The sequence below is a fragment of the Periplaneta americana genome, chromosome 3 (genome assembly GCF_040183065.1).
Source record: "Periplaneta americana isolate PAMFEO1 chromosome 3, P.americana_PAMFEO1_priV1, whole genome shotgun sequence".
Taxonomy (NCBI): domain Eukaryota; kingdom Metazoa; phylum Arthropoda; class Insecta; order Blattodea; family Blattidae; genus Periplaneta; species Periplaneta americana.
The window spans coordinates 155,372,989-155,398,232 of NC_091119.1; the positions used below are offsets into that span (position 1 = coordinate 155,372,989).

The 25,244-nt window shown below is 34.8% G+C and overlaps 1 protein-coding gene across 3 annotated transcripts in view; it reads left to right on the forward strand.

Moving 5' to 3' along the window:
* Nucleotides 1-25,244, forward strand: part of LOC138696720 (ATP-binding cassette sub-family C member 4-like) — a 92,767-nt gene that overhangs the window by 55,131 nt on the left and 12,392 nt on the right. For 2 of the 3 annotated variants that reach the window (XM_069822048.1, XM_069822049.1), the window contains 6 exons: nt 4,509-4,684; nt 8,726-8,835; nt 11,364-11,558; nt 16,760-16,839; nt 16,924-17,074; nt 20,427-20,533. In XM_069822048.1, the coding sequence (XP_069678149.1) occupies nt 4,509-4,684; nt 8,726-8,835; nt 11,364-11,558; nt 16,760-16,839; nt 16,924-17,074; nt 20,427-20,533 (819 nt within the window). Of the gene's footprint in view, nt 1-4,493; nt 4,685-8,725; nt 8,836-11,363; nt 11,559-16,759; nt 16,840-16,923; nt 17,075-20,426; nt 20,534-25,244 lie in introns of all 3 variants that reach the window. The other variant, XM_069822046.1, reaches the window with a different exon arrangement.

Here is a 25,244-nt window from a genome sequence, read left to right on the forward strand (position 1 = left end):
TTCAATACGTCATAATGCTTCCTATGAGGTTTATGTGGAGGTTGGTTGCGTCTCTTCTGATGGCTCTACTAGACGTGCTGATATCATCATAATTGATCGACAGAAGGATAAGGGTGTCATTCTTGATTCCACAATCTGTTTCGAGATGCACGAGCAACAGCCATAAGAGGTGTGTCGTGAAAAACAAGTCATATATGACCCTTGTTGTCAGCATCTTGGAGCACAATACCACATCACACATTGGACTGTTCTTGGGCTCATGTTCGGTGTCCGTGGCACGATCCCATGAGATTCTTTAAATCAACTTAAACAATTTAAAATTTCTGATACAACGATTGATGCCATAGGATCTCATGTGTTAAAATCATCCTTAGCTATAATTAGTAATCATTTGTACCCAACAAACTTTTATTGTAAATGATTTCCTATGTTTTCATATCATTCATCTTAATGTTTTCTTTTTCCTTTCAAATTGTCACACAATTGGTTTTAATGATTATTCTTTATGAAATGATTAGTAGGCCGATCTATTCGAACCCTTATTTAGGGCGGTTTTTTTTTATTAAAATTAGTATCGTGTGCGGACGGGACCTGACTATCAGACGCTAAGGCAGGAAGGCCCACCTATCAGCGTCAGTTGATTAGGAAGGGCTTGGGCCTCCGGGCCCCTGGGGCTTCTCATGCTAACAGTTAATGAAACGGGATTTAGCTCTATCAGGGGCTGAGGCAGGATGGTCCACCTGATAGTGACGGATTCACGAATGCTATCCAGGCCACCTATATCGATCTTGGCCAATGCGTGCCCAAGCTTACAGATCCGTCCTGAGTCCAGCCTCGTAAAGCCAGCCAGGCACTGTACCTGTATTTGTCCTGATAGTAGTAATGGATGTTGCTATCCGTGTAGCTTATAAGTCTGACGTCATGGCAACATGCTGCTGGTCAGTCAGTCAATCAGCGATATTTTCGATAATTTGGCAGCATTGCCCGCAAGCTTGGGCGAAGAAAGCGAGAAGCGTCAAACGGTGATTCGCTACTTCGAAAAGGTTAATCCTTGTTGCCATGACAATCCACAACGACGCTACTAGCGAGCTGTCAGAAGTCGAAAGAAACGTTAATTCTACTACAACTTTATATACAGACTTAGGGCATTCAGGAGAGCTAGAAATGGATATGTTTAAATAGCAGTATTAAAAACTGTAGAAGAAAGGAGTGGAAACTGCTATGGACCCTAGCAGATCAACAGTGCGGGCATTGAATTTTCTCTTTCAGGGAATTGACACTTAACTCCCTCCTATCCCACTTTTGGAGCAACTGTTAGCACGGTTAGAGAACCCGGGTTCAAATCCTGGTTGGGCCAAGTTACCTGGTTGTGTTTTTTCCGAGGTTTTCACTCAAGTAATTGAAGCAGAATTGCTAGGTAACTTTCGCTGTTGGACCTCGCCATCATTAATTCACATATCATCATCATTATCCATACCTTAGCCTGGATTAAGTTTACGGTGCGGATTGCTATATTTGTACAAGAGCGAGGCAGTTCGGCTACTCAATCATTCACAGAATAGGAGTGGTAAGCACAATAAGCCTTAGGCTGCAGTGTAAGCCTTCGGGTCTCTCCTCAGTAAGAGAGAAAACAACTCCAACTCTTTATCTCCTCCTCTCTCTACCGTGTGCGGGTATCGTATAGTGACATTGATGCAATCAATCATACTCACACAATCCTCTGAACAATTTAAGACTTACAGAATAAAATCAGTTAAAAAGTAGATTTAACCTCCCGCATCCTCAAGCGGTAACGCGTTTGCCTGCTGATACTGTACTTCAGTGAGTAATGTGAATATTTTACAACAACAACTTTTTGAAACATGCTAAACTATTTTAAAAAATCTGGAATATTTGAACGTACGACGACAAAATATGGAGAACGGCGACTAGGCCCGTGTTGAAATGGTTTTACTGTATGTATTTCGAATGCACGTCGTGTTTAAAATTGGTAGAGACTGTATTCTTGGTGAAATAAAATGGATGATTTCGATGTTAAAGCTGCCACTATTTCGGTGGGTATTTCTTGAAGTAACTTGTCAATTCAGTGAGTATTTTGTGAAGTAAACCGTCAATTAATTCAATTATTTGCATTATGTTATGTTCAATATAATTTTTTTTAACTTTTTTTTTTCTTACACATACCATACTCGTATATGAGCATCACCAAAATATAGCCTACTACTGACTGTAAAAAATGCAACACCATGAAGGAACGTAGATAGGCATGTGGAAATTATACTAAATATAACGCAGGGTATGATAAGCACGTGATTAGAATTTCAAAATGATTTTGCATCTCTGAACCCAGCAATGCCCTCTGGACTGTAGTGGTAGGTGCATAAATACAAGGCTGTTGGGCAGCCAGACGAGCAGTGTATTAGAGTCAACAGGCAGTAAACCTTTCTCTAAGAGTCACTATGCCACGACGTGCTAACAGTGAGCGGTGTAAACAAACAAGAGTTTGAATGGGGAAGAATAAGTGACCTGCGTGAAGGTGGATTTTCATATCGCGATATTGCTGCTCGTGTGGGACATCATACCACTACATTGATGCGAGTGTGGAAGCAATGGGCCGAAGAGAATCGTACACATCGAAAATCCGGCAGTGGATTACAATCTGTGACGACACCACGGGTTGACAGAAATCTCATCTGCATGGTAGTGACATGACGGGTCGTTCAGCTTCATGACAACGGTGGAGCACTGTAACAGGTGTAGCACATTGCTCTTACAATCGCCGGAATCAAAGAAGTCCCATTCTTGACCCCACTGTCCGTTTTGAGAAGGATGATCAGGCTTCGAGACTTTGGACCCGATACAATAAGTTTACTGTGCATGCACTATAGGTTGTTGACTCGCTGCAGGTAGATAGAGATGCGTTGAGGTAACAACGTTGCTATTTAGAGTAGAGTACGGTAGTATGGGGAAACACACATATGTACATTCTGGAAGTAAATATACATTACACAATGATAATGCCAAAAGAATGTGAAAAGCATTTATTCTCCTGTCCTTTATAAGCATTTGTGTTTAATTATACACAGTGTTAATGGTGGAAATAAGCATGTAGCAATTTTAATTTTTTCATTTATCCTATTGATCGTATTTAGGAAGTGCAGTTACAGTACCGAATTGCAATATACCTACTACAAGATACATTATCAGTGTCTCAAACGTGAATCTTTTTCGGTTATCTGCCAAAGTTTGTACTGTAGAAAGCTGCGCTCTACGTCGCATGACGTGATAGGAGCAAAACGAAAAAACCTAACATCATTGCAGTCTCTAAGAGACAGTCCTTTATTCTCGATTGACTCTATGTCCACTAATTTGCTGTTTATGTTACACAGTGTTCCATATCCGTTATTTTTACTTAAAATTGATTTCCACTTCTGTTTTGCACGTTCAGTAACCGGTGTACTTGATGTATCATTAATTCTCTGCATCATTTTCTAAATTAATTTGAGGGCTTCCGGCATCTCTTACTCTGACTTTTCTAACCGTGTAATAGTTTCACACATAGTTTGTATGAAAACCAAATTATTCGTCAGAATCGTCAAATCCAGAGCGTTTTCCTTTGCGTATTTGTTGGCATTCATTCTACAATACCCCCACCCACTGTACGCTTTACCACTATACTCAGTACGCCGTTATGCGGATTTCCCACTGAACTGCTCTATTGGATCCGAAGTTTCGAAGCCTGAGGATGATCAGCAAGCCAATAACATTAACGATGAAAATAAGTCTATTTGCAATCCATGTATTCCTCACTTCAGTGAGAGATACAAAATTAATATTAATACATGGGAAGTGAAAGGACTTCTTTTTGGCGCTAGAGGAAGTTCATTTAAGTTAACCAAACCCTTTCTCCTTTCTCTTAAATTTTCTAATGAGGACATTAACAAAATTTGTCTAATGGTATTGAGAGATTGATTATCCATTTTACACAATCACTTGTATAACAATACGTAATATATATATATTTTTTTACTTTGTTTCAGTATCTTAATTGTACTTTCATCTCATGTTTCTCCGAAGTTTACTTTATTTTTAAATTTGTCATTGTTCCGTATTCTCTCCACAAATCATATTGTATCTTATTTTTAATTTAACCTCTGCTTTGTATTCTGGACCGTAGTGGTCAGCCGTAGATGTCGGCCAGATGTCCCAAATTGTGGAATTAATAGTCGTCCATTTATAACAAACTTTTTCATTATTTTTGTGTGTTAACCTATAGGCCTACTTCCAAAATTTGCCGAAGCATTTTGGCAATACGCTGTATAATCGGATGATTCAAATGTAAGCTTAAAATCTGAAAATTCCAATAAATACGACAAAATACATTTTCAGTCCACGAACCGCCATTGATGTATGTAGGCCTACACTAAAGTTGGATTGAAATACTGTAGTAAAATATATACCTGGAACTCGTCTGATCACCTTATTTGATACAGTTCTCTTCCACACAGATAACCGATGATAATCAAGAACAGAAACTTATGCCAGAAATTTCTGCCATCATGGATTCAGTAACTTCGAAATACTTGAGAGCTGGTGCCAGTAAATGTTTTATCGTTTGTGTATTCCTGCTTTATATTCTCTCACAATTGACTTCAAGAGGAGCAGATTACTGGCTGGCAGTTTGGTAGGTTTACAAATGAATATATTTCGTTGAATAATAGTAGGCCTAAATAAACTTTATGTTCAAGCTTAACCAAGAATAAATGGCTTTTTTGGCAACAGCATTATAAACATTCTTTCTTGCTGTTCAAAATCCTTCATAAAATGGCATTTTAGTAAACGCATAGAATAGTATAATTGGGACATAGCAACAATTGCGCCATTACCTAATTTGTATGTATAAAACCCTACGCCACAATACCAGTACTAATCAATCAATAACGCAGTCTCTGGATGTTAAAATTAAACGTAAAAGTGAAATGAAAAATTAATAAACTGACCTGTTCTGATTAATAAGATTACATAAAACTCAGTACATAAGAATTATATGTCGAATTTAATGGACTAACATATCCCGATAGACATGCCAGAAACGCTGTTTCTGGAGTCTCTTTCTTTTTCTTACTCTCCAATCATTCAATACATTTCTCGTGCTCTCTTTCATAGCTTTCACGAGATTTTATTTGGAAATTAAACCTAATTCTGCTTTATAATTTTTTTTTTAAATAACTGCTAGTAAATTGAATTTCATATTTAGTAACAATGTCAATATATTCAACAAACCAAACAATGGCGAGTATATTGCAAGATTTTGATTCGCAGTAACTGATTAGAAATTAATTTATATATAGTGCATACATTTTATCTTTCCACACTCGCGGAAGTAGAGTGGAAACGACAGTGCACAGCTCAACTCTCCACAAACGGCCCGCTGAGTGCTCGAGTCTAGAGTACGCGAGATAAACAGAAGAAAGGACAGTTTTTCACGATTTGGAATTGTTAAAGTACTAAAAAAAGCTTATCTTTTCAAAGACGATATTGAAAATGTTCTCCATTTGCTTCAAGGTAGGCGATTGTTTAAGTTGAGTACCGATATCATCCTATTTTTACTCTATTAAAATATAACGCCTTCTCCTTCTCTTTTTCCCCCCCAATGCTGATCCCGGAATTTTCAATTTATTCACAGCTTTATAAAATGTAGTCCTTTTCAGGTGGATAAATCCAAGGGAAAAGTTCTTTTAAATTCTTTAATTCACTGAGAAGATGATTATTTTTAATTACGTTAAATGAAAATTTTTTGCTCTGTATTAAATCTTTGAATTATGACTCAAGCAACAGAACCAAACAGGGAAATGAAACTCAACACAGCACACAATAACAAATGTACTACTCTGAAACGTAACCCAGTATTGCACACAATAACAGATAGCTGTCTTTTCAGCGAATATGCGTGTTCTTGAATGTCAGCGTTCTCCGCTACCTATTGTAGACTGGTCTCGTACGCGAGCGTGGAAAGATAAAATGTATGCACTGTATTATGTATCTATATTCTGTTATAATGCTGTTGTACAAAACAAAATACCGTATGAAACTAATTTATAATGTTATACAGTTACCGCATTAGTAAAAATGAGAAAACTGGCTTTGCATTTACCATAAACATTTTACTTATGCGATCAAGTATAATATTATAAACGAATTAATCCATAATATACTATTAAAACTACTAGACATTATTACTAGCCCACCCTGTTAGTTATACATATAAATAGTCTGCATATCAACTTTATATATCACACTTCAATGTTATTACGAGTTATTACGAAAAACTACTACTTTGATGCCGGAAAAATCTACAGAGTGATTCAAAAAGTTGCGCACAAACTTAAGGAGCTTATAGAGGGGTCGAAATACAACAACTTTCGAATAGGAATTTATGGTCGAGGAAGTAAACCTGAGTCAGTGCACGCTTGGGAATGTCAGGAACTACATTGCAGATGTAAATTTGCTTTGCAATAATGCACTTGGTTCGATACACTATGAAATGATGAAGACGTTCCTCTGCCACCACGTTTGAATGGGGTGAGATACAAGGTCTTCATACGAAACTTTCTTCCAGAACTGTTAGAGAATGTAGCACTTATCGAGCGTCGTCAGATGTGAATGTAACTATATGGAGCACCTGCACACTTTTCTCTTCAAGTACGTGACATATTAAATGACACATATCCCGGCCGTTGGATCGGAAGGGAAGGTTCAATTGTTTGGCCACCCCGCTCCCCTGATCTGACGCCTCTTCATGTCTTATTCTGGGCGCATATCAGAAGCCTCGTGTACGAGACACCAGCTCCCGACCAAGAAACATTTCTCTCCAGATATTTGCAGTATTTGATGAGGTTCGTGAGATACGTGATGTACTTGGTAGAGTGCGCCAGAATTTCCCACGGCGATGTTACGCCTGTATTGAGTGTAGTGGTCGCCAATTTGAATAACTTTTTGTAAAAAGAAGACTGTTGAGTAAACATTATTTTTACTTAACTTAAATGTGTATGTAGTTCCTGATATCCCCAGGCTTGCACTGACCCTCTAGTACTTCCTAGGCCATAAGTTCCTATTATAAAATTGTTGAATTTATATCCCTCTATAAGCGCCTTAACTTTGTACGTAACCCTTTTAATCACCCTGTATTTCGAGATTTTCACGGAAATGTACGGTTTCAGCATTCCTGATTACAAAAAGTTGTCATGGGCATGCTGTTTGTATGTTAGTCTGTGTTCAGTGATTTCTCTTAAACTAGTGGAATGATTTGTTCACATTTAGTATGTACAGTATAAATGCACATGGAGTATAATATTTTGTATGTCTATTTTTCATTGAAATTGATATCTATATTTTTATTATTGCAAGCAAAAATTACATACATTAACAAAGAGTTTACAATACTATTGTAATACTCATATATGAATATTCTTCAAAATTAAAACTTGCTTACCAATCTCACATTCAAATACATATTACAAATTTGTTTTATAAATAAAATTATAGCAAGATATTTGAAATGAAAACACACATTGCGATTTAGTCCAAATAAAATGTTGAAGATTCTTAATGATGATTGTTTAGAATAAACTAACCGATGAACCAGTACAGTTCGTATCGATATATATATATATATATATATATATATATATATATATATATATATATATATATATATATATATATATATATATATTCCAGGATAGAGATTTATTTCTATTTTTCAACTCCACTCAGTAAAAATTGTATATTCTTAGACAATGAAAGATTCCTCTTTCTTAAAATATTAACTACTTGTAAAGTGTCTTGTTTTAAGCTACTTCGGTGAATTTTCACAAATGAATTTAGTTTTACGAATAGATACGGCTGCAATTTTCAATTTTCATTGGACATTTTTATTTTTCCTATTTTACATCTAAAAATATTTCATTATTTTCTCTTTAAAAAAAGTAATCATTTTTCCAACATGCCATGTTTAAAGGCCTTCGCGGATATCTTTTAAAAGATTAATATACAAAATCTCAGTTCTATCACTTTCCAATTTGCGACACCTTTTCATACATAGAATGTTCCTTGCGACATAATTCTTATCTGATTCACATGGCATTTGGAATTGCTGTAATAGGACCCATGCACAAGTATTTTAAAATGGCATGTATATTGATGTCACTTTCATATTATTGTACACTTTCACATATTGAAGTAGTAACAAACATTTTTTTTCATATCAGAATCAGAAAAAAATGAAAGTTAAATATTTTATTTTTCCTTAAGATATTTCACGCACACAAAAAAAAAGAAAAACAGACTAATATGTATGTTTGTTTAGTCAGCAGTCCGAAGACTGGTTAGAAAACAAAAGTGTGCACTTTCTTATTTGAGTGTATACAATAGAAATGGTTTCATTTATACGCATATCGCTATTAAATTACAATTCCAGAAAATAAACTATGAATGGTAAAATCATTCGCAAGGTGATAAACGAATCGAATGTATTGAAATGCGTAAAGCAATGAGAAGGTAAATGTGCTACTTTCACTACACGCTTTAATTGAGCTATCAAATAGAGTTAATAATTTTAGAATATACTGTATTTATTTTCAATAATTGCGTGATTGATACTAATAGCAGAAATTCCATTGAACTTACTTTTCCACTTAGGTTAATGTCTTCTTTTTTTTTTTAGGACAATCAAGGATGAACGGATTTCTGCTAAGACCACAACTGAAAATGTTCTCTATGTATCTCAAGATGCAAATCAGAGTAATACGTATTATCTCTATAACATGTATGAAGGTAAATAGGATACTTTAGTAGCGACATCAAAACAGCAGATTTTTTTTCGAAATTACGCTTTTTTTTTTTTTCAGAAAATCCAATCGCGAATGAGATAACTTAATACTTTAATGCTCCTTCGAGCGCACCTTTCTCTTATTAATTAATTAATGAGATAACTTAAATATTCATAAGTTATTCTCTAACGAGAAAATAAAAAAAAAATATTTTGTAACTGTTTTTCTAATTTATTCCTATACTCATATATTTGTACGTAGGAAACATTTTTTTCTGACATTGAATTCATTTTAGTTAAAATTCATGTTTTTCTTACATTGAGCAAATTTTAGTTAAAATTAATTATTATATAATTCTTCCTTACAGTCATATGTCTTCTTTGGGGATCAAGGGCATTTCGTAACCGAAAATATCGTCACCGTTATAGTTTGTCACCTATTTTTGTCATTAGTCTTTTGGTCATCAAATACATTTTGTCATAGGTTATTGTTTGTCAATGAGGAGATTTTGTCACCGAAGATATTTCGTCATCATATACATTTTGTCATCTTTTTCGATAGTGAAGGGATTTCGTCACCAAAATAATAATTTTATGTCGTAAAATAGATGACGTAGCTTCCGCTGAAGTTCCAGCTTCAGCTTTCATTGCTTCTACACATTCCACAGCTCCAATTCTACCCCAATTTGCTGAGTGATTCGAATGCTCTGTAGTTTCTTTTATAATGGTTTTCTTATCTGAGGAAATAGGCTATCATCAGTGAATCGCGCTGACGACATCTCCATACAATCCCGGTGTTCGTAACTTTGTGCTTTGTATACATATGTCCCGAAATTAAATTAGTGACAAAAATGAATCGTTGACAAAATGTTGCAGTGGCAAAATTTAATATATGACGAAATCACCGAGTAACGAAAAATCGGTAACGAAAATTCCGGATCCCCTTATTTGGAGCTAACATCACTAATTGTATAGTTAATTATGACTGTACGAAATGGGAGAAATTTATTTTTAAACTGGCTTTCAATCTCAATTTAATTTCTATACGCATAATTGAGTTACTATTATTTCATGTTTATCATGTCTTCTTTACCATGCAACTTTATAAGTCTGTCTGTTAATGACAAGATATAAGTAAGATGTAAATATAGTGCCTTAGTAAATGTAAACCAAAATAAGGCACTGGAGGGCTACTGCACTTTTAGCTACACCTTCCTCATGTTCTTGCCGCACATCTAAAAATAAAGATTAAGTAACTCTAGGATATAAAAATACGTATAAAAATTATTTCAGAATTTTCATTACTTAATTTAAAGTTTAAGGAAATCAATGGAACTATTTCTCGCGGAGTATTAGAATAGACGTATCTCGTTGATTCAGGATAATATTAACTAATCTCGTTCATTGATATTAGTGACTAGATTTCGCTACGGTTAGCAACAATTTTTTTTTCACCGTTATATCAGCTACAAATTACATCACTGAAAGGCAATATAGATCTATCATTTAAGTAAACACGTGATTGAAAACGCCACCATCGAAAAAGAGTATTTATTTCAACGTACGAGTATAATTATGATAGTCAATATTAACTAATAATAAGCCATTGCGTGAAGAGTCTAAATATAAACCTGGACGAGTATAATACTCGTACAATAAAGTGCCAGTACGTCCAGTTTACTAGTCCGCGAGAAATATTTATATTGATTTAGTTTGCCCAAATTTGTGTAACTTAATGAGAAGTAGGAATTTATTAATAGTACATTATGCAACGAGCCTATAATGATAGTAATTAAGAAGCGAGTGTGGATGTTTATGAAACGATCGCTTGCGCTCGTTTCATAATTTTCATACGAGCTTCTTAATTACCATTATAGGCGAGTTTCATACCACTTTTTATGCTCGACCATATTTCTAACTTGAAATTATTCAGATGTATACATTTTATTTGTATCTGACAAGATCGGAAGTGACCTTGTTCTAGGTCGTGAATTGTGAGATGTGCGCAGACGCGAAAGTATTGATTTTTTTCCGAGGAACAATAATGTCATTGACCTTGATGTAATCCCGTTAAACGTGGTATAACCTTGATTATTGAATTCGACATTGAAAAACGAGATGACAAATTGAATTTATTTGAATATTATTTACAATTAACGCTAATTATTATAGTAACAGAACATTACCTTCTGCGACAGTATTGGATTTCCAGCCTCCGTGACTTTTCGCTAATTCTCTTTCGATTGCATATCCGAGAATAATCGATACTTGCGGTTTTATAACGGTACAAAGCTGACTTGTCATTGGCTGAACACCTGTAAGCTGAGTTGTCATTGGCTGAAAACATCTGTACTTTAATGAGTAGGTGTACTTTAATGACATGCATTAAAGGACTGCTACCAGGTGTATAATTACTACATTTCGGCATGGTCGAGCATAAATGCATTTATAAATCCATTTCCTCTATTATGGAATAAGTTAATTGTGATACTTGGTTATATAATATTAGTTATTACAGAAACATTTGTTACAGGTGCTCTGGAATCGCTTGGTACATTAAACAGTTACTTCATCTATGCAGGAATATTTGCATTGCAAATAATTTTGCAAACCATGGCATGTTTTGGTCTATTGAGCATATGTGTCTCCAGCTCTGAACATCTACACAGTTCTATGTTCAATTCTGTGATAAGAACACGGTTTCAATTTTTCATCGATAATCCAACTGGTAATGATTCCAATGAGCTGTTTCGTATACCTATATGTATCAAACTGAACTTAGTATAATTATACAGAGTAAGATGAGATCTCTTGCATTTAATTATAGAGAGTAGTTGTTAAGGCGCTATGCTGCAAAACTGGAGGGTACGAGTTCGATTCCCTTTGGAGTCATTTTTCCTGTTTCACTAAGTTATGGCTCTCAAATCGACTCGCTCTCGAACAGAGTACCGCGGAATTTTTCTTTGAAGTAAAGGCGGGAAGCGCGTTGAATCGTCATCCCTACTACTATTAATATTGATTGTCTGCAAAGGTGAGAACCTTAACCTCTCGATATCCTGTGGATCTTCATGACCTATAGTAAAGATAACTCGGTAAATATGTTGAAAAACGCATTTTCTTAATATTTTTCTGAAGCTCATTAATTCCGGAATATTTTTAATTATTAAAACGAAGGAAACTTTTATTTTTGACGCAAACGACCGTAGAAAAAGTTATGACTTGTGCCACTCTTGCTGTCACCACCTTTACGTAAAGTGTAAAAATGTAAAAATAATTTGATACAAATTTTAATGCATCTGCCGCTACATGATTAAAATGTGTGTTTTAGAACTTTATTTCTACGTTATTCGACTTTTCGTGAAAGTGGTGACAGCAGAATTGGCACAAGTTCTAACTTTTCTATAGTCGTTGCACCAAAAGTTTCCATGGCTTTAAACACATGAAAATACGTCGTAATTAATAAAAAAAAGTAAAGCCTGAACAAGTCATACTTAACCTGTCATTGATCCTAGACATTATGAAAATTCTCTTATTATATACAGGTTGCAAATCACTTTGAGGTCTGTGGATATAGAGGGAATAATTGGATCGGTGTCGGTTAGAGTTCCCGGGTAGCTCAGTGATAGAGCGTTGGTACGTTAAACCAAAGGCCCCGGGTTCGATACCCGACTCCGGAACAATTTTTCCCTCGAAATTATTCAAATCAACTTTACAGGGAGTTATACCTGAAATCTTGATTTGCATAGTACACGTCACTGTTCGTTAACAGAAAACCACAATTTAAGTCACACGGAGTTAGTGTGCACTCGAAGTTGGTTGCTTGACGGTTGTCAGCCCACTTTGAGGTCTGTGGATATAGAGGGAAGAATTGGATCGGTGTCGGTTAGAGTTCCCGAGTAGCTCAGTGGTAGAGCGTTGGTACGTTAAACCAAAGGTCCCGGGTTCGATACCCGGCTCCGGAACAATTTTTCCCTCGAAATTATTCAAATCAACTTTACAGGGAGTTATACCTGAAATCTTGATTTGCATAATACACGTCACTGTTCGTTAACAGAAAACCACAATTTAAGTCACACGGAGTTAGTGTGCACTCGAAGTTGGTTGCTTGACGGTTGTCAGCCCACTTTGAGGTCTGTGGATATAGAAGGAAGAATTGGATCGGTGTAGGTTAGAGTTCCCGGGTAGCTCAGTGGTAGAGCGTTGGTACGTTAAACCAAAGGTCCCGGGTTCGATACCCGGCTCCGGAACAATTTTTCCCTCGATATTATTCTATATACAGGTTGTTTCAGAAATAAGTACCGAATAAGTGCATAGGGGATTATGTTTTGCCTAGAAACATGGTGTCTGCGATGACCCATTCTCTCGCTATCCAATGTCAACATGTCATCTATCCTCCTGGAAGTTAAGTAGCCGGCATTGAAAAGAGCACCCTTAATTTGTTTGCACTGCTACGCCACCTTTCGACTACGTAGTGCTATGTAGTGTATCTGCTGACTGCTCTCCAGTTAATGTTGTGTTTCTCATCTCGACCGGTGGTGGGCCGGTTCATTGGCCAGCACGGTCACCTGATCTCACGCCTCTTGATTTTTATTTGTGAGCACACATCGAGGCTTTGGTATATCAGAACCCTGTAGACACTGAGGAAGACCTAGCGGCATTAATTGCCACTGCTGCAGGCGAAGTTCGCGATAATGCACATGATGTCCAACGGTCCTTGGTACGACGAATGGAATTGTGTCGTCAGAGCAACGCCGGACACTTTGAACACCTTCTGTGTGTTACGTTCAAGTAAATGTAAATGCAAACTGAATAAAACTGACCTTCACCCCTCGTGTCTTCTCTTCTTAACCAAAGTAAACATCTTGTGCTTCGAACCCCATACCATTGTGGGATGTTAAAAAGTAGTTTATTCTTTACGTATTGTTCCCTCTTTCATTCCAAAGCCTGTTCCCTAGTGTACGCTATGCCAATTTCGGTATCACGTAGAATAAAAGCGACTCATCAGGGTCAACAGGTTTCTATCCTTAAATGAATAACCAGACCAACCTATTACTCCTAAAATTTCAGTACTTATTTCTGAAACATCCTGTGTATATAAACTGTAAATGCAAGGTATACCAAAAGACTAAAGAAACCAAACATAATCTGTTACTGAGTATCGACCTTACGAAAACTTGCTTTCTACCTATCTACCAAAGAAAATCTTAGAGAGCATGATGAAAGATATTCAGATAGTCAATACAATATGATATAATATAATATTGTTTTATTTGATGTTCAGTCTAATTGACATTTACATATGTGAATGATCATTGGTATTATGAAAATTAAGCAAACTTTTTCCCCCTTCGGGCATCAACAGGCATTTTTATACAATATTTGTTGCGAGTCTTGGTCTCAATGGTTCATCACAAATATTCAACTAATGGAAACTATTATGAAGTTTAAAGAGGAACCAAATAGTTTTATCATGTTTGCAATTTCATATGTCATAATTTAAATATAAGACAGACAGGTCAACTACAATTTTATTTATACATTACATTTTATACCTGTATTTTATATTTTAGATCGTTAATCATCACAAGTTTATCTCAAATAGTTGGTTCAACATTATATTATAGGTTGTGTTTTAATTAGTTTGTACAGATTCCACAACAAGACATAAAATGTACAAGATATTGTATAAACAAAATGCTTGATGATGCCCGAAGGGCGAAAACGTTTGCTTAATTTTCATAATACCAATGATCATTTACATATGTAAGTGTTATTAATTTTTTTAAATTGTGATATGTCAATTAGACTGAACATCAAATAAAACAATATTATATTATACCAAAGAAAAGTCTAGGACTATCCAAGACTTAAGAAAACCCTGAACAAACCAAACCTAACCTGTTACGAAAACTTGCTTATTTATTTTCCAGATATATTTGTATATTTGTAAAGTTATAGTCTAACATATAAATTTCAATATTTTTTAACTTACGTTATAATTATACAGTGGCGGATACAACACGCCGGTTACCTTAGAGAAATTGTGCCGACTGTGTCGATAGCCAGGGTAGCAACGGTTCAATATAAACTCTGCTAAACAAACACGTCGGCACACAATCTAGAAAATTTTATAATCGACTTCGAATATCCATTGCAAGTTCCAAAAATATCTGAAGAACTTCCTGCCACATTCATCAATCTGCTTGCCCGGTAAGAGTATCCCCTTTTGTCAACTACACTGGCTTTAAAATTAATGTGATAAGTACATTTCGTAATAGTAAACTGCGAATAACTCCTAAACTGTATACTGTTCACAGCTTTCATTTAGCTCCAGTAGTATATCCCTTAGTATCATCGTTTCTGCTAACAGCGCCGTATTATCAGTAAATCTTATGCATTTTATTCTTCATTCTCTTATTGTTACCTCTGCCATGTTCTGAAAACAGTTCTTCAGTAAATTCTCAAAGTAATGTTGAATAGGCCAGATGATAAATGATATCCTTGGCTTTCCTAATGTGAACCATCAAAGTTAGTTCAAAGAGTTTTCTCGAAAAACCCAAACAAACGAACAATATGTCAAAAAAAACTTATTTCTTCTTACTTCAACAAGATAAATAAATGCTTGAGACCTTATTTCACTCTGTGTATTTGTATTGTTATAGTTTAAAACTGTAATTTTAAAATAAAATAAAAACTCTAAGACCTAGACTATGTTATATTTACTAGAGTTTGAATTATTTTAAATTTAATATTTAGACTAATATGTTTTATGATATTTGCAATAAAATTCTTACAGTGAAATTAATCTTATTACAGGCCATTTTATATATCAAATTCTTACCAAAGAGTAAATGTAAGCACTTACAAAATATGTATTATATGACTTTCTTGTGTTAAATTCTATCGTACCTGGTTTATATGTTTCGACCTATTATGGATCATCCTCAGAACTGGTCGTTGTTGGTCTTGGCGCCTCTTGTTTTGTTTCCTGTGAGGGTGTGTTCGTGTAGTGTAGTGTGAAGTCAAAGAGTGTGTGTGTTCTGAAATTGAGTTGTGTGTTGAGAATTTCATTTGGGTGTGTTTTTATGTGTCTGCATATTTCATATTGCTCTAGTGTGTTCAGTTTCTGGCTTTTTGGTTGGATGTGTAGTATTTCCATATCTGTGTTGATGTTTCTGTAGGTGTGGTTAGCATTTGTGATGTGTTCTGCATATGTGGAGGTGTTTTGTAATTTTGTTATGGCTGTGATGTGTTCTTTGTAACGTGTTTTTTAAATGATCTGCCTGTCTGTCCTATGTAGAAGTTGTTCCTTGTGTTACATTTGAGTTTGTATACGCCTATGTGGTTGTATTTGTTTGTTTGTGTTGCTTGTGTGTTGAGATGTTTTTGTAGAGTGTGATTTGTTCTGTATGCGATGTTGTGATTTAATTTCTTGAATGAGTTTGCTAACCACACCTACAGAGACATCAACACAGAAATGGAAATACTACACATCCAACCAAAAAGCCAGAAACTAAATACACTAGAGCAATATGAAATGTACAGATACACAAAATTACACCCCAATGAAATTCTCAACACACAACTCAATTTCAGAACACACACACTCTTTGACTCCACACTACACCACACGAACACACCCTCACAGGAAACAAAACAAGAGGTGCCAAGACCAACAACGAGCAGTTCTGAGGATGACCCATAATAAGTTGAAACATGTAAATCAGGTACGATAGAATTTAACACAAGAAAGTCATATAATACATATTTCGAAGTGACACAGTGTTAAAAGTTGTGTAATCAAGATGTATACACTTACAAAAATTTCGAAAAGCAGGTGTAATTTTTTCATTATTGATTAATCATTTTTCAATTTTTTAAGACATGAAATACTTGAAAGAATTTTAGATGAGAATTCGATCTCTTTAGGTCGCATCTTGAACAGATTTTCAAAGGACTTGGGTATTGTGGATGAGACTATTCCCAAAGGATTTCAAGTAGCCTTGCAGGTTAGTATAAATAGAATTTATGTTTAATAGTTACAATAATTGAAACATAATGTGTAGTACCATAACAGTGTGTTTTATTTCTAGGCATTAACAACAATATTAGGAAATTTGCTTCTAGTGGCAGTCCTGAATTACAAGTTTATTTTTCCAATTATCCTGCTTTGTGTATCTTTCTGGTGGATTAGTCGAATTTATCTCATCTCAGCTGCACAGATCAAGACAATAGAAGGAACTAGTGAGTATATATTATTTAAGATGTTTCATTATTATTTAATGCTATACATGTTTGAAAAGGCGGCAGGGTAGCTCAGTTGGTAGAGCAGCTGGCTACGGACTGGAAGGTCCGGGATTCGATCCCAGGTGGTGACAGGATTTTTTTCTCGTTGCCAAACTTTCAGAACGGCCCTGAGGTTCACTCAGCCTCCTATAAAATTGAGTACCGGGTCTTTCCCGGGGGTAAAAGGCGGTCAGAGCGTGGTGCCGACCACACCACTCATTCTAGTGTCGAGGTCATGGAAAGCATGGGGCTCTACCTCCATGCCCCCCCCAAGCGTCTTCATGGCATGTTACGGGGATACCTTTACCTTTTTTACATGTTTGAAAAAAAAGTAAATGGACTTTCACATAGTCTATGTTTTTATTTGTAATTGTAAATACATGCAGATATTTTCTTCAAAATACGGAAGTATTCCATCTTTCGGAATTTAGAAAGTTGACTGTAAAATATGTTTCGCTAAATTACTTTTCAAGTATTATACAGAGTGACTCAACAAAACTCGAGGTTCTTCTTTAATTATCATTGACTGAATAGCAACATTTTTACACTTGGTACAACATCATAAAATTTAAGTGCAGAAATAGATGACGATTAAATATATTATATATTGGCTACTCCCTAATATTCCTTTTTTTTCAGGCATACACATTCAAAGACATGGCATTCAGAATAATAATAATAATACTAATAATAATAATAATAATAATAATAATAATAATAATAATAATAATAATGAGATAAGGTGAACTCACCAGTAGTTGACCAGGGCCTAGTAGTTGACCACATGGAAATGTTTTAATTAAAAATCAGCATTCTGGCAACAATGCAAAATATTTCTTCAGTTATTGTAATAATCCTTAACATCACTTTGTTTCATTTTTCTTTCTTTGTTATGAGTAGGGTGCGGATGTTAATGAAAAGTCATCTTCTTATTTTTCACATTAGGACGATGCCTATGATATAGAAATCCTTTTTATGTTCATATCAACGTAAAAAACTAATTTCTTATATTGCATTTTTTCATTTTTTTATGTTTTTGAACTAATAGGTAATTTTTATATTTCTTCAGCATTTTTTGGTCATTTTTAATACTTTGAAGAACTTTCAGATCATTTGGAATGCATTTTAATTTTTTCTTTACAGATAGATCTGTTAAATCATTTTCTAACCAAATACGTCAATAGTAATTACCAACTGAATAAGTGAATAACAGTGAAGTTAGAGTTTTATAGTTTGGAACAGACTCTAAAGTCCATCCCTCATTCCACTGAAGGCTTCACTTCACACAACGTAAATAATATAAAATGCTTGATAGCAGCTTAGTTTAAGGAGGACTTTGACCACTACTGTTCTTTTGTCGGTACGCGGGTGTCTTTAGAATTTATGTTTGGAAGGGGGAAGCTTTCACCATGTCCTGGACAGGACGTTGTGTCCTCAAAATGGTTCGGAAGGGATATCTACTGTAGCAGACAGTATTTTTAACACAAAGATTGCAAGAATGCACGTTGCGCCAACAATTTATTTTGTCATTCACACTCCCTCATCTGAAGATCTGGTAACAAAAGTGAAGCCGCGGAAGGAGGAGGAGACTGAGAATGAAAGCACTGACATGGACCACCCCTGATTGAAACACATTGTAAACTCTTATTAAAATCTATAGTTTTCCCTTAAAACCTTCATTTTGTTGCATGTTCTTTTCCTTTGTCTTAGCCAAATTCCAGGAAGTTGCCTCCTCTCTCCTAGATTTGCAGGGCAGTCATTGAAACAAGGTGACTAATTTTTAAGAAGTTGTGGGGCGAGTACGGCGAATAATATTAAAATATCATTTTCTTTTAATTTTATGTCATTTTTCCATTAGTTTGAGGGCATTTTAATGATCATTTTAAGTAGATTTTTAAGTCAACATCCACCCCCTAGTTATGAGACTACTTGAAATAACAGTAAACATTTGTCTATAAATTTTAAGAAAAACTTTCAAAATATATTGGAGAAGATACTGTGTTACACAAATAAAGAGTGTAAAATGACCTTAAATTCCAGAGTATTGTCTAGTTTTTGTATATTCATATAAATCCTTTACATTGTTTCAAAAATTATTTTTTTCGTAGTATGTTAAACTTTGAACTAATGACACCAATTAATTATTGTTAAAATTAATATATAAATAATATTAATAGTCACTAAAGGTATGCCTCTGAATTCTATAATATTTCATAACATTATACCTCGAAATATAACTATTCCATCTAAAATATCTACAGATTTTCCATTTGAAACTTTATTTCTCATGTAAACATATTGTAACTTTAAAACAAAACAATAACGTAGTTTTATTCTTACAACAATAACTCTTCACTTTCTACAATTCAATTCTACTCCCGTCAACAGTGGGATTTACTCTCCACACAGCAACACAGTATTCGTTATTGCACTCCACAGACAACAATGACAATTTACTTGGATTATTGAGAACAACAATGAACTGTTAATTTTAACTAATGTTCACAAATCACTATTTACAAATCAGAAGTGTCAGTTCTTAGTTCACAGTTCGTTTGCCTTGGCTAGTTCTTCTAGCTCAGTCACTCAAGTTCACAGTATCTCGAACCACAGACCTTCAGAGACAGTCCACTGAACATCGAACTTAGGTCCCCCAACTGCGGTCCACTGCATTCGAACTCAGGACTTCGGACGCTCGCACAGCTGCGGACACACTCAAGTCGAACTCCGGTCTCAAGCTAGCTTCACGGCTACACAAGACTGGCTGGCTTGCTATTCACCGACTACAACAACACTGCTAACTGCTAAACTGCTCAAGTTCACTCGCGTGTAGTAATTTATAACCACACCATAGTTGCGAGAAATTTCTGGAAGATTCCACTCTCGAATAATCTGGATTTCTCTCCTCTATGCCGCGGTCGCTCACTCCCCTCTCTTCTCTCCGCCATAGCACATGCCCCAGGAAGCAGATGCGCGCGCAACCCGCCCGAAACACGGCCGACCTAGTCCTTCTTCTGCCGGTCGTGAGATCGAATCTCACGTGGCTGTCACAATATTAACTTAATTTACGTAAATAAGTAACAAGGTTATTTAATCTAATCTTCATACATATGTCTTATTTTATAACCTGTTACGTAATGGCTCATTTCATATCAATAAAAAATGTAGTCTTTGAAATTACCAATGCCAACAATAAATTGTCTCAGGATGTTTTATAGCATCTTTTGAACATCATGAAAAGCAGCACCTTCCATTGAATATTTTATTTCTAATATAATAGACATAAATAACTTTATTTTTTTCTCTATAGGTAAAAGTCCCGTGTTCACACACATGCATGCTACACTTCAAGGACTGTCTACTGTAAGAGCATATGGTTCACAACAAATTCTCGTAGATGAGTTTGACAGGCATCAGGTTTGTAACAAAAGAAGGTAAATTTAGTACTTGGGATTAAGATACAATATGCCAAAAACATATTTACCAAATTAAAAAACCAAAATAAAAAAAACGATTTAGTAATAACGAGTTAATGACGTAAGAAATTGGTTTTCATTAAGAAAATATTAAAAAATGATACCAAAGGTTCCAGAAAAAAAGCAGACTGTAACATGGCTTCCCACGATGACTTCATTAATTTGGAATATGTGCAATGTTATTTCATATGTTTCGTATGTGTTATTAATTATTCAGTGTAAGGCACACTTTATTGTAACTTACTTATGGCTTTTAGAGAACCTGGAGATTCATTGCCGCCCTCACATAAGCCCGCCCCTATCCTGTGCAAGATTAATCCAGTCCCTATCATCATATCCCACCTCCCTCAAATCCATTTTAATATTGTCCACCCATCTACGTCTCGGCCTCCCCGAAGCTCTTTTTCCCCTCAGATATCCCAACTAACACTCTAAATGCATTTCTGGATTCACCAATACGTGCTATATGATCTGTCCATCTCAAATGTCTAGATTTAATGTTCCTAATTATGTTAAGTGACGTGCAGTTCTGCGTTGTGTAGCTTTCTCCATTCTCCTGTAACTTCATCCCTTTTAGCCCCAAATATTTTCCTAAGCACTTTATTCTCGAACATCTTTAACCTCTGTTTCTCTCTCAAAGTGAGAGTTCAAGTTTCACAACCATACAAAAGAACTGGTACGCAGATATAACTGTTTTATAAATTCTAACTTTCAGTTTTATTGTAACTAGTTATGTCGTAACATTTTAATAGACATAACTGCGACAATATACACAACAAAAAATGTTTAGTCCAGATTAATTTTCAATAAAGTTTAATGAAACCATTAGGAAATTAGACCTATCTACGTCAACACTGTAGTGGAAGTGGTGGGAGTAATAGTGATGCTAATGTTGGTTATTATGGTGGTGTCAATGTTGGCATTGGTAGTTGTGGAGGGGGCTTCGTGGAGGTAGTTGTGTTTACAGTAGTGATGGTAACCGTATCTAGCGCTTACAACAGTGCTTAATATTAATTTGTGCTAACAGTAATATTGACATTAATGATAGTTTTGGTGATGGGGAAAGTAAATATGTAATATAGAGAGTTCCTATCCAGTCTCACTCCAAACCATACCTAATAATATCTGTTGGCGGGCGGCGAGTGGTCGCTGCCCTATGATCTCACTCCACCCTCTACAGTGATGCAGAACCGGGCGCCGGTCGTGGCATACGTTACAAGCCGGATTACGTCATTCATCCCTCCTTTCAACCCCACGGATCATTCACGTAATAAAGTGGAGCGGATTTATATTCACTGTTTTGTGGTGAAATTCAGCGCAATGTCGTTCGGAAAATATCACTTTAAAGAGCAATAGGAAAATGAACACTTCTGTATTCAAGACAATCACAAAGCACGCGAGCTTTCCCTGCACGTGTTTGGTTTTACATAGCGTACGTATGTGAGCAAACATTTTGGAAAATGAACTTGATTAAGAGCGACGATCGCTCTAAATTGACAGATGCACATCTGATTTCTCTCCTCAGGCTATGTACACCTTCAGTAGAGCCTCATATAACCAAAATGGTGAACAGAAAAATATGGAGAGACCTGGCGCACGTTGTAGTTAAAACTAATTAATTACAGCAATGATTTTCCTTTATATTGACACAAGAATTTATATTTGTTTTTGTTTCCGTTAAGGGATCAATTTTACTTAAATTAGAAATTATGTAATTTTATAGTTTCCAAAATGTTACGGATGATTTAATATTTACATACAATCGTATTATATAGGCCTAAATACCATTAGATACAAGATCAATATCTTACTTAAGCAATATTTATTTCTGCCTAAAGTTTCCCTAGCTGCTAAGACTATAACAAGAATATATTTTGTTTAAACATTTAGTACCTATTATTATTAGTTCACTTTAACCAATTGAGAAATTGTACATTTAAGCATATCTAAGTGTATTGTTTTACTTTTAAACTTATTGTAGGCCTATTTGTTTAAATACGATTAGATATGTACTGCATCTAATCCTAATTCGTTGGTTGTGTTTAGTGTTATAATTATTGTGTTCGAAATTACTTTCGACATTTTGTTCATGAGTATCAGTTTGTTGTAATCCGCCACATAGTTGTGGGCGAATCACGGAGACGTCATTTAACTGGACTGTAGAAGGGGAACCAATGCTTTCTCCATGCTTCCACCCTTCTCTCTCTCCCTCTCTCTCTCTGAGTTCTACATCCCCGCTCTAACGCTTAGTTTCCTCTGGATGAGCTCTCCGCACTACAGTCATTAAGTCGATGGAGCATTTTCTACCTGTTACCGGTATATGTATTTATTATTTACACTGCAAGTGGACAAGCACCCGGTGGCAGTGGTATACACAATATAAACAATACACAATAAAATTACAGTACAATACACAATACACAATACAATTATATACATAATACAATAAGAATACACAAACATAAGAACTCTCTGTGTTTGTATATTCATGCATACCTGTAAATGTGAAAATTATACAATTTTATTAAATTATATCTACGAATTAAAACCATGAACACTAAAAGTATCTGTAGTGATATAGCCAACTTTGGTGATGTTGGTGACGGTGACGTTTTTGTGGTAACAGTGATAATGATAGTGCTTTTATGTCATGGGACAGAGTAAAGGTGACAGTGGTGGTAAGTGTGGTATAGGTAACAGTGGTTATGGTTGTGATAATTGTAGTAATATATGAACGGTAATTGTGTGTTGAATGATGTATTAATTATGTATCCAGTGATATTACAAATGGTAGTGGCGATGACGCTGATGAGAGATGATATTTTATTTTCATTATTGTATTATTTTACGTCACACAGCGTATTGTCCATTTTATATGCTTTTTTTAATAATAAGATTTCACTGACGATTTTATGTATAGTAAATCTAGTAAGAAATTTTAAAGCTGTCTTATTATTAGACTTCAGTGTCTAACTTTATTTAATTTTATACCCATTTGTTGTGACGAAACTATTATTTTTTATATTTTAGGATCTATTCTAATTAAGTTTAGATGTTCTTGTCATCTGCATTTACGTTTTGTGCGAGTTATCTCTTCGTTTATAGAATGACGTTCAAAATCTGGCCTAATTCTGCTAGTCTGTTCTTATGTAACGTAGAAACCTCTAATATGATATTTTTTATTTTGCTAAAGTGATTTAATGTTACCCTATATATTATTTTGGAGTGATTTTATGTTACCCATAATTTATATTTTTTTTCTAATAACTACATTTCGCTAATGATGTAATATAGTAAATCATAGGAACAGTCTTAAAAACCTTCAGCTGAGCATCCTGTATGTTATTTTGAAATTTAATATGAGTTTTGTTCAACATTTTCTTTACCAATATTAGTTAAGCTTTCATTCCATGTATTCCATTTTTAATCATTATTAACCATTTTGTAACTATAGTTGTTGGTTAGTTTCAAATGAGAAGCACTGTGTTAAATGTGTGCATCTCGTAGGGCCTACTATTGCGTCATAGAGATCATTCGGACAATATTCCATTGTAACCTTTTAATACTGGGATATGTACTATTCATTCTTATCAAATTCTTACTGTAATTTACAATTACTGTATATTATATAGAATGTTTTTTATGTGTAGTGTAACATATCTATTACTTCATCTTAATATTTCAGTGATTACCAGTATTATTTTAGATGTGTGATCCAAATACCGTTTATAAAAAATGGAAGAATAAAGCTTCAGGATCTGGGTGCAATAACAGCGTTAATGTAAAAAATTTGCTTTTGAGTAAAATTACATAGAAAGCTTAAAATTGTTGGGAACAAGATCTTTACATTTAGTAATACTTAATCTTAAGTTAAAGTATATGTACATCTTTACATTCAAAAAATTTTATTTTGTATAATTTTGCTCTGTAAAATTTTTATACAATTGAGAATGGTACCAGAAAGAGAATGAGTGAACAGATCCCTTGAAATTATGTCTAAATTGTTTTTAAAAATTATTTTGTTTATAATTTTGACATGCAACTTGAAACATGATAGCTCATGCAGTTTTTAAGATAGAGCCACAGTTTTTTACTGTTTTATAGCTAAAACTATTCTTTAGTGCCTGACATAGAGCTATTTTTTATTTTTATTTACATTAATTAAATATTACCATATATGTAACTTACAATAATATTTTATGTTGCATAAATCATGTAAAAAATCCATAGATAATTATTAATTATATTAATGTTATTTTACTCATTGTCAGGCACTGGGGGACATTTCAAGCTTCAAAATGACACCAATATCTTCTTGGTATCATCATATTTGTCTGAGATATCATGTTTGAAAGAATTAAATATTCTAAAATTACTATTTACAGGAAATGAGCCACAAACTTTCAGAGCTTAGAAGATTTCATCATCATATGTCACCTCTTAAGCAGCTTCATGTCGGTCCAGTTTCAGCTTCTTTCTGCCTCTCAAATACCTCCGCCTTGTTTTAACTTCAGGTGTTGAATGTTTTTTTTTGGCATTTTTGTCCCTATTTCCATTGAGGCAACAAATCCTGCGATGGTGTTTGTCCGAGGGTTTATGCCCATCCTCCTCAGAATTGTAATTTCTACATTTGGACTCATATTATAATGACG